We start from the raw sequence: 10,997 nt of genomic DNA, 5'->3' as shown, positions 1-10,997 counted from the left end.
GTGACGGGATGGATTAAGGAGCATTTCACGACCATTAGCACATCCAGTGCGAGCTATGGAGCTGGAATGATTTGCACCGCTGTTCATCGTTTAAATATCCACGTTACAACTTTCGTTCCCAGAGATGATTTGGTCGAAGGAATAAAAGTGTCTGTCAAGGAACCGTCGTTGTGACGCTTTCGTTATACATGCAAGAGACATGAGTTGCATCGAAATCATACGTGGGGTTGAAAATATGACGGAGGAGGAAATGGATGAAGCAGTCGGGGCTCCCTGACTGGCGAGTGTTAAAAGAGAAGCATCTGACGTACTGCATGAAAATGATGGAAAGGTATTAGTGTTTTTTGTTTCACTTTTAAAACTCTCATTATAAACTTTGCAATTTCCCTTTATATTTACTTTTTTGACTTATTTAACTATAGACGGTCCTCGAAAGGAGGAGGGCACAATTAGCCTTGCGGCCATTTTGCGCTCTGCCTGGGGCAGCCGTCTAGTCGAGAGGTGTAAGCATCTGTGCCCCACGTGCGAATTCGTAAAGTCCCTTGAAGGCGTCCCTGTCGACGTAAAGATCTTTAAGGCAGGTGGTCTCAAAAGTATCCAAACGGAGTTCATCAAGACCACTGCATTTTGTACTGAGATGGTGGGGGTCCTCCTCCACCAAACCGCATCTCGGGCAAAGAGGGTCATCTCCCTTGCCGATTCTCGCCAGGTAGGCAGCTAACCGCCAATGTCCCGTGATAAGCCCTAAAAGGGCTCGCAGCTTTACCCTGCTCAGGGACACGAGTTCGTCAGCCAGTTTCCTGGAGGGTTCGCGGAGAAGGGATCTGGCGCCCATCCCTGAGCTCCATCTCTCCACCACTCCCCTGTCCGCGCGCTTTTGGATTATTTCCTTTATCTAGTCTGAATGAACACCAAAGTGGTCTTCATTCACCAGCGCCATTGCTTGACATCCCTGTTTGGCCAGCATATCGGCTTTTTCATTGCCAAGTATGCCGGCGTGACCTGGTATCCAGGACACCTTTAATTTGTTGCAAGTTGCAACTTTATCCATCAACTCTATGCAGTCGTCTACCAACCTGGAGCCACTCTCGTGTTTAAGTAGGGCCCCTAGTGCCCGCCTGCTATCCGAGTAGACGTGTATTACCTTGTCCTTGTCCTGCCTGGCCAGTATGATTCTGGCGCAGGCTCTCAAGGCAGCTAATTCTGTGTGAAGCGGGGTGGCATGTGGGTCCAGTCCAAGGGCCTTCTCAACGGAGTGTCGATTGGACCACACTCCTGCTCCCGCTCGGCCGCACATCTTGGAGCCGTTCGTGTACCAGACCAGCCCGTGAGGTGGCGAGCATTTAGAGCCCACCCAGGCCTGCCAGTGTCCGCAGTGCCTAGGTTAACCTTGAACCTCTTATGAGGGTGCCATTCAGTTCTGCATGCGTCTCCCCCTTTGAACAGCGAGCCAAGGAGCACCCTGTCCTCCGTGAGGAGCGAAGCATGCCCCTTCTTGGTTTCCCTCCAGGTGTCAGTGAGTTGCAGCCTGGCTGCTGTAGACAGCGCCACATCCCTTATAATGAGGTGTGGCGGCTGCATGAAGAGTAGCGCTTCCAATGCCGAGGTTGGAGTCGTTCTGAGCGCCCCCGTAATTCCCAGCAGAGCAAGCCTCCCCAGTTTAGCCACCGTTTTCCTGTGGCAGGCCTTGTTCATGGCCGGCCACCAGGCAACAGCTGCATAGGTTAGTTGTGGGAGCATGATGGCTGTATAGATCCATCTTACGACCTTGGGTCTTAGCCCCCACGTGCTGCTAAACATCCTTCTGCAGGCCCAGTATGTCCCTATGACTTACTTACTTAACAAATCCCTAAATACGTCTCTCGATACGTCAAAGCAAAAACCTCAATCGAGGTCGTCAGATCACGTGGTTCTCATCTGGGTGCCACAGTACTATCAGTGGGACCACGTTACATCTGCCACAAACCCGCGGCGAACAGTACAGAAGCAATTTCAGTTTATTAATAAAAAAAATGTGTTATGATTATACCTCAAATTCTTTCCAAATTTCTAATAATCATTAACCAACGCATTCACATGGTTTTTTTTTCCTTTCAGAAATCGAAGAGAGATTAGTCTTCATTGTGCATTTCTCGCTATTAATTTTTAATAGTTGATATTTTTTACCAATGACTTTGGGGATTTATACGAAAACAGTACAAAGAAAAAAAAATCAGATCAGATGGAATTGATATTTTATCTTCAATTTTCTCTTTATTCGCCGTAAGAAATAAATAGTTATTATTCTAATCCGTGATGTAACCAATATGTTTGTTTATAAACTATCCTAAAACGTCAATTGCGATTGTTGGAGAGAAGACTTGTCGTTCCAAATAAAGAAAAAGATATTCTGTTAGTTTAGTTGCATGGAATACTAATTTTTACGTACAATTTCTGTGACATTCTGAGACTTTATGACTTTATCCTCATCCGTATAATTCTTTCCTCTCAAACTTGATCGAACATTCAACATAAAAAAATAGGAAAAAAAGAGGGCACCACATGCAATTATAAAATCGAATTTTTTCAGTCTACAAACTAAACGACTGTTGTGATCAATAAAGAAATCATTTTACAACAGACATAATTTTGTTATTGTTATGTATAAATATCCGTTCGTAAACCGAATTTTTCATAGTTCATAACCTAACGCTGCAAAATCATAGGAAAATTACGTGCATTGTGTGAGATCATGTAATTTTTCGGTTCACGGTGGCTTTGACACGACATGTAAGTATCAATTTACTATATTTATGTCAATAAATAAACTATTCGTTAAAGATATTATTCTATCAAAAACTTTCCCTTTTCCCTTTCTAAAAATAAGAGATTCAACCTAATTAATTTTAAGAAATAAAATAATCAAATGCACCATAATGTGTAATTGGAGGTTATGCAAATGTATCACATTTTTCAAATAATTTTTTCTAGCTACATCACATTTCGTCGCCTGATGGCAATAATACGGCTTCACTGAGAAGTGTTTGTATCCCTTTAAAAAAAAAAGCATGTAACGTTTTTTGTCAGCTTTTTTTGACGCTATGCATATCAACATATATTTATATAATATTACATATATATATATAAAATATATATATATATATACATCAAAAAAATTATTTCTAATTTAATACTATGTATTTGTTCAGCGGCGTGGTCCGGGGAAACCATGGGCGAAAAATTTTGCGGATGAGGTGCACGTCGTCATCCGGGTTCTGGGCGATTGCGCTTGGTAGTCCGGTATAGACCACCTGGACCTCGTCTCCCTCCTCCATCGGTTGTGGAGAAAAAGACCTAGGGAGTCTGGGATGGACTCGTCGTCGCTGTCGGCGGTGAGACGCTCCGGCGATGTAGACCTGGGGGAGTCCGTGTTGGACTCGTCCTCGGTGTCGGACTTCAGGGTCTCCGCCGCTGAAGATCAGGGGGAGTCCGGGATGGACGCCTCCTTTTGCACGGTGTCAGAGTCAGGGTTGTTGAGCTGGGGAAGTATGGCGCGTCCCCGGCCCATGGAGTCGATGGCCAGACCGAATCCTGCGTTCTTCGGACTGCCTACAGCTCCCTGCAGTTCCGGAGCACCGCCTCTGGCAGCTCGTCTTCTCGGAGAAGGTGCCCGGGTTGCCTCAGGTCCTGGGTCCCGTCCGCCCAAACCCAGGTCAAGCAGTACCAGGTCTGCCTGCTGAGATCCACCGGTGTCCATTGCTCCAATGACGATGTGGTGCTGGTGGGTTGCTTCATGTTTTCGACGGTGGTAGGTTGGGTGTCAAAAGTTGAATTGATTTCCGAGCCCAGGTCTTTGGGTTTTTAGACGGTGGAATTTGGAGGAAAGGACGGCGGAAGGGGGTTGTTTTCGTGACGGAGCCCTCTCTTGGCGGGGGTGTTTTGAGATAGCCGATTTTTTTTTTTCGTCCGGGTTCGTCCCCTTTTTTATTGGTTGGCGGATTCCCTTTCCATTTCTGTATGTGCCTGTTCTATCCTGGCCCCGAAAGTAGATTTGGTCGAGCGTGGGTTTGACCAGAAAAAGTAGTTTGTGACGAGAATACCTGGGTCTCGACTACAAAAAATGGGTTTCGTCATGTAAACTTGAGAAAGGTGTGCGGTCCTCGCTTTTGGCTGAGCGAAAAGGTAGAACCAAAAGAAATGCGTCTTACTTTCTCTAACGTCTGTTGTCCGGGCTAGTTTGGGATGTTTCGACATTCCGTCAATTGCTTTCCAGGAAACTTAAATTTGGTAAGTCAGACTTTCTGCAGGATAATGATGACAATAACTCGTCGAAGTTCAAGATGCAGTCGAGTGCATGGTCTTCCAGAAAGGAGAGTCAATTAAAGGGATCGTCGGTATCATCAATCGGAGCATGCTGCTGGGTTATTTTCCCTAATGAAGCCTGCTTCGACGGGGCTACTACGCCTCATTTGTCTTGTGTGGGAAGAAGGGGGCTGGGATGCTGGGTTGAGGAGTCCATCGTGTTTTATCGGAGCCCTTGTGCCCCACTGGGACAAATGAAATTATTGCTGTCGTGGTTGCAACATTTTCTTGGAATTCACTTCGCGTCTCTTTCTCTTTGCAGTTTCTTAAAAGTATAAAAATACATGTAAAGGAAACACGTAAAAAAAGGTATTATTGCTTTCCGGGAAAGGAACCGTGGTCGTTTCAATATGGGGAGAGAGAGCAGAGACGACCGTTTTATTTACGGTGCTCATACCGGAAGGGTCTCTCGCCCATCGTTTCCAGATTGGGGTAAAGTTCTTGCGGTAATTGTTCCATTGGTGCCATCGGTCGAGGTACTTCGGACATATGCTGTCCATTTTCGAATTTCTGATTAAATGTTTCTCCTGGAGTCCGGCCAGAAACCTTTTAGTGGCAGGAGTGATACGGAAGGTGTGCTCCTGGCGAGCTGGAGTTGGAGGTTCCCGTGGACGCTGGGCGTACTCTGTAATACCCGACGTGTCGAGGCTGGGTGTGGGCAAGGTCATTGGAAGGCTGAGCCTGCACGAAGTTGCCCTGGGGGTCTCTTACCAGGTGGAAGTTTACAGGAGCAGAATCTGCTACCTTGGGAGCTCAGTAACTTGGTCCCAACAAGGCGTCTAAGTGCACGTCTTGGGGGTTCCTGTGGATGGCTGCCAGTTTCCGGATCTGGTATTTGCGACCAGCACGCCTGGTTCGTTTCACCATTTGGACCCTCTGATTTTGTACTGAGGACACCCGTTTGAAGGTGGTTTAATATTCGTCGTCCGCATCTTGTTTTTCAGGGGAATGCGGAAGGTGAAAGAGCTATCTTCTGCTCCGATCTCAGGAGGAATGGTAGAACAATTGTCTACCCCTTACCAGGAAAAGTTCCAGGAAAGTGGGAGCAATCTTCTGCTCCACACGGAAGGTGGAAATAAGAACCAGAGGTGAGTGAATTCGGAATTTCTTCGAATTGAAAGTGAATTCGGATTTTCTGCCGAATTCTTCTCGCACACTCACGCGCACTCAACACATATGACCCACTCAGCTGATTAACTCGCTCGCTAACATCAGATGACCAGTAGCCTTTTACCCCTGACACCTGAGGCGCTACTCGATGGACAGGTGTATCTGACCATGGCGATGATCGACACCTCCCGCCATGCGACTCCCGGCATCACTCTCTCCCATTACCATATCAACCGTGAGAGGGTTTACACGCATTTTTTCAGTACGTCATGTTTGTTAAATTAATTGATCCGCTCCTTTATTAGTTCTTCTCGAAATTAAGTCAATAATTGATTGAATTATATTTCGTCATTGCTCAGCTCTGTTTAGTGATATAATAACGTGTAACAGTAACTTTTATTGTTAATTAAATTGACTTTCGTGACGATGCCACGCGAGTGATTATTTCATCCTCTCCACATCCATCCGCAATCCACTTGCATCTCGTCCATCGACTAAAAACATCCCAAAAACCAGATCCCTCTTTGAATATTTTGGTCCTTCGAGCCGGATCCGCAGGATATTTTTTAGTTTTCGCGCCTAATTACTTTTCTACGGGAGTGCTAGTGATTAGAGTCAGTGCTCAATGGAGCTCAACGTGCAGAGTCGCCGCCCCAGAGAATTGGAATTCGTCCAGCTCAAGCGGTACTCCACCAGTTTTTCTCGAATCACATCAGAGACCTGTGTTACCGACCCAGTTATAAGGCGTACACTCAACGACCCTCTCAAGGCGTAGAAATGCAAAATTGATCAGCTCAACTAAAGGGAAGTGAATGTTATTTCTCATTAGTTTCTACTGACCTCTCTCACCTGTTCCGAAGCTGGGATTTACTGCCGTCTATTTTTTTCTTTTATTGGGCTTTTTTCCTTTTTTCATTCTGTTGCTTTCTCCTCCGTTATTGGCCTTCGTTCTTAGACTCTGCTCTCGATCATCTCTATTTGTAAGTTCGCTACTGCTGTCATTTGTTTGTTGGACTTTGCTATTTTCTTGCTTTTTTTTTTATTAACATTTCGCTTTTCGCTCAGCAATTTTTAGTAAAATTGCAACTATCAATGCAGTTATTTCTCTGCAAATGATACGTGCGGCTTTCATAAAAGGCATTTTTAAAGAGACCAATGAGGACATTATTAAGCAACTCGGCGTGACTGCTCTCGACTCGAAGCTGATCACGCTTGAAAACTATTGGGCTAAACTGGAATCTGCTCATGAGAAACTAGTTTTTCAAAAAATCAAGAACTTGATCTCTCTCGATTATTTCAAACATTAGGTCTTTGATTCAGCTTTTAATAGTTTCGCCTTTGCTAAGGTGGCGCTGCTGCGGACTCTTGTCGATCGCTATTAGAATAAGCGTTTACTCGTTGCAGCTCATCTTGACCAGCTATTAAATCCAGCTCAAATGAAGTCGCACAGCGCCTTGGACCTCAATCTATTGCCCAGCTCAATCTCCGAGGCACTAAGCGCTCTTAAGGCTCTGGGTCAGCCTACTGATCATTGGGGTCCAGTGGTCGTCCACGTGCTAACTCGTCCCTTAACTAATAAGCTTCATAAAGCGTGAAAGATCAAGATCGCCTCTACTGAATATCCTCCTCTCGATCATTTCCTCGAATTCTTGCAAGGTCGATCACGGGCAATGGAGACTCTAGCGGTTGGATCATCGTCGCTCTCATTCAACAACTCAGTTCGCTCTTCTCAGCCTAGGGTGCAGACACGGTCCACGACGAAGACTAGCGCTAAGGTTAATCAGCTGTCAGTCACTCGTCCTTCTCAGCAATCTTCTCAGAAAGCACAAGTACAGTCCACTCAATTGACATCATGAGCTGACGCTGACTTCCCTTGCTCGTACTGCAAGAAGGATCATTGAGAAGGATCATCGCTGCTTGCAACGAGTTTACGAATTTATCGGCCATCGCCAGAAAAGAAGTAGTTGACCGTCTCTACCTGTACTATAATTGCTTAGGAAAGCACAGCATCAGAGTCTGCCAGACATCTCGCACTTGCAGGACGTGCCAGGAGAAGATCTTCTGGATCCAGGCTCAGAATTATAACTCATCTCAGAATCTCTTGTGCTCATCACCCGGCTGTTGCAGAAGTCTCCAAGGATCAGCTCCAAGACCTGCTCACCAAATTTTGGGTTCAGGAAGAAGTTCTTGGACGGCTCGACTCGACCCTCTCAGCTGACGAGCTCGAAGGCGAGCAGCATTTTCGTCAAACTCATTCAAGAGCCAGCGCAGGTTACATTGTTCGCTTGCCCTCTCAGCTCCAGTTTCGTTGTCAGGTAACTCGTATCGTCCAGGGCTAGCGTGTCTATACCGAATGCTCGGAAGGATTTCGAAGGATTCCCAATTTCTTCAACTCTAGTCTGATTTTCTCAAGGAATAGTTCGATCTTGGTCTCATGAAGTTGGTAGCTCCTTCAATCGATAGCTCTTCGTCTATGGGTCAAGTGCAGACCGCTTCCTGCTCTGACGTGATGACCTTGGCACATGAAGTTCAGACTCCAGGAGGGTTGAGGGTCTCTGAATGCTTTCAAGTAGTGCCATCTGACGATCGCGTAAGATTCTACTTGCCTCATCGTGGAGTAGTCAGAGAGAGCAGTGAAACAACGAAACTGCGAGGAGTGTTCAATGAATCAGCGAAGACCAGCTCGGGGAAATCGCTCAACGAAATCCTCCATACGGGAGCGAAGCTGCTGTTCTTCTCTGGACTAGATAGCACAAGGTCATCTTCATGATGGACATCACTAAGATGTTCCGTCAGATTAGAGTTCATGAAGATGACTGGCCTCTACAGCAGATTTTGTGGACCGATTTAAATGGAGGATTCTCAACATATCAATTGACCACCGCCACATATGGGGACTAGATCAGCTCCGTTCCTCGCAAATCGTGTCCTTCTCCAATTAGCAGAGGATGAAGGGAACAGATTCCCATTGGCTGTCTCTCCCATCGTGAACGGTACATATGTTGACGATATCTGTGGGGGTGCAGATACGCATGACAAGCTCATAGAAACAGCTCAGAAAGTTAGCGATCTCTGTGCTGCCGGAGGAATGCCTTTGGCAAAATGACATAGTAATAGCTCAGATCTTCTCAGATGGCTCGATCCGCACAGCACCTCCGTTGACCAGTGAATCTATGAAGACTCAGGGACCGGGACACTGGGATTGTCTTGACGGCCCAGTTTAGACAGATTCGTCTTCTCTCAAAGGGCTGACAATTTCGAGGCTTGAGCTCTCAGCTGCAGTTCTTCTTGCCAAACTAGTGAAGTACGTCAAAGACCAGCTTGACTTCTCTACTGTACCAACGCACTTATGGTCCGACTCATCAGTAGTGCTCACATGGATCAGCTCTCACACATCTAGATGGAAGGAATTCGTCAGAAATCATGTCCAGGTCATTCGAGAAATAACGGAAGCTGAATAATAAGCTGAATAACGGAAACTAGTCCCTGGCGGCGAAAACCCAGCTGATTGTGCTTCTCGTGGAATAACCACAGCTCAGCTCTCATCACATGAGCTATGGTTGCAGGGTCCACCATGGCTAAAGAAGTGCGCGTGTCATTGGCCATCTCCAGAACTCACTTCAGTGGCATCAGCGGATCTTGAAGAGAAACCTGGTGTAGTGCTCGACATTAAAGTTTAGAGGCCAGAAATCTGGGATCTAGTGCATCGTTATGCCTCACTCAACAAACCGCTCTGAATCACCGCAGTCTGCCAGCGATTCATTGCTCGTCTCAGAAAAACTCAACGAGCATCTTTAAGTACAGCTTTCAACCCTGGTGATAGCGAACAAGCTCGTCTCTTCTGGATAAAAGCCACTCAGTCTGCGCATTTCTCATCTGAACTGATTACTTTGTCCAGAGGACCAAAACTCAGACCTTCTCGGTGATAATCGGGGTCAATCGGGGACATTCGTCATTGAGTGACCTCTTCCTCATTATTCCTCCGAGGGGGCTCAGCCAAGGATGTCTTCGTCTCCCGGGGTCACCAGGTGTGTTACGTCACGGGGGCGATTTTCCTTCCGTCATCCGTCTTCGCGTGAGTACCGTCGTGAGGGGAGCGCGAGATGGGAGAAAGAATATTCGGGGAGTGGGAAGCCGTCGGTGGCAGTTTACCTAACCTCTTTTTATATATTCCTTGATATTAACTTAGGCGAGCTTATTTTAAATCACCGGGAATATTTGTTAGGGGGCAGGGAGAAGGGGCTCAATTATTGCCTCCTCACACCCTTGATGACCTCTTATCATGGATGAATGCGATTCTGCGATTACATCTGGTCTATCTGCTTCAGGCACTATTTGTATGTTATTTAAACAAATTATTAACTCAATATTTGTGCCTTCGAGGGCGTCACGGAGTTCTTCCTTAACATTTATCCATTTAGTTTTATAAATTCACCCCGAACAGAATGAAAGATTTATGGTTTTCCTTTGACTTTTTATAAGTAGGTGTTTTAAAACTTCAAATATACTATTTAAAGGCACTTGACCGTCCCAGACAATTAGGTGGTAGGTAGCACATTTTTCCCTCTGTATTCGAATTTCGCCTGAACTGCTTTCTCCAGGGGTAATTCCTTTTATTTTCTTATACTTCGAAAGCAGCTGCGTACCGCCCCTATGGCGTAGTTAGACGCATCGGTTGTTACGATAAATGGTTTGTTCCAATTTGGGTATTGTACAATCTGTTCTTCTATTATTCGTTGTCGAAGCATGTCCAAAGCTTCTTGCTGTTCAGCACGTCATTCAAACGGTACATCGTTTTTCAATGGGGCGGTTAAAGGCCAAGCCATTTTTGACAACCCCTCAATAAAGCGACGGTAGTACCCACCGAGTCCGAGGAATTGATCAATTTTTTTAGGGTTATTGTCGGTTTATTTTTCCACTTCTTAAATTTTATCAGGATTCGGGCGAACCCCGCTTTCGCTAATTATGTGTCCCTAATGAGCTACTTCTTTCTTTAAGAACTCGTATTGATCCGCTTGGCATTTTAAATTTGCACCGCGTAACCTTTCCACTAATTCCAGAAATTTATCTCTATGTTCCCGTAATGATTTTGCATAAATCACTACGTCGTATAGATATACGAACATTTCTTGGCCTTGCAATTTAGTTGATGTTCGATCCATCAGTCTTTCAAACGTTGCAGGTGCATTTTTCAACCCTCAAGGCATACGATTATATTCATAAGAGCCGTGGGGAGCTAAAAATGCAGTTTTTTCTTTTGTAACGCGATTTTCGCGTTAATAATGATGGAAAATATTTACTAGGATAAATCACGGTCTCTGTCGCATCGATTGGGTCCGCTGATTCCCTACGCGTGGGGAGTTGAGGTTATAGTACTGAACCCCAGCTCCCAATGAGACTCCTCTGTCGGAACACTTGGTTCTCCACTCCAGAGAACTGTTCCACGTTAGACGGGGCGGGCATTCAAATGGCCAGGGGTCCAGATGAGGGGTTAACTGGACAGCCTGGTTCGGGACATTTGAATTCGGCGCGCTCCAGGAAATGTT

At 45.8% G+C, this 10,997-nt stretch overlaps 1 protein-coding gene across 1 annotated transcript; it reads right to left on the bottom strand.

Moving 5' to 3' along the window:
• Positions 1–895: 895 nt before the first annotated feature.
• On the bottom strand, positions 896–1,800 carry LOC105272528 (uncharacterized). Its single transcript, XM_011314696.1, has 2 exons — positions 1,317–1,800; positions 896–1,203 (listed from the first exon to the last, which is right to left on the bottom strand). The coding sequence occupies exons 1-2, from the start codon at positions 1,798–1,800 to the stop codon at positions 896–898; spliced, it is 792 nt and encodes a 263-aa protein (XP_011312998.1).
• Between the last annotated feature and the right edge of the window lie 9,197 nt (positions 1,801–10,997).

This window comes from Fopius arisanus, unplaced genomic scaffold (genome assembly GCF_000806365.1).
Source record: "Fopius arisanus strain USDA-PBARC FA_bdor unplaced genomic scaffold, ASM80636v1 scaffold00199, whole genome shotgun sequence".
Lineage (NCBI taxonomy): Eukaryota > Metazoa > Arthropoda > Insecta > Hymenoptera > Braconidae > Fopius > Fopius arisanus.
The sequence above is the reverse complement of the archived record's forward strand: the minus strand, read 5'-3'. Positions and strand labels throughout refer to the sequence as shown.

What these genes read in the sequence shown, in the direction of transcription:
- LOC105272528 (XM_011314696.1), bottom strand. Translation starts at nt 1,800, where the DNA reads ATGTTTAGCAGCACGTGGGGGCTAAGACCCAAGGTCGTAAGATGGATC. An exon ending in CCACCTCACGGGCTGGTCTG is followed by an intron (nt 1,204 to 1,316) that starts GTACACGAACGG and finishes CGCTTCACACAG; the next exon opens with AATTAGCTGCCTTGAGAGCC.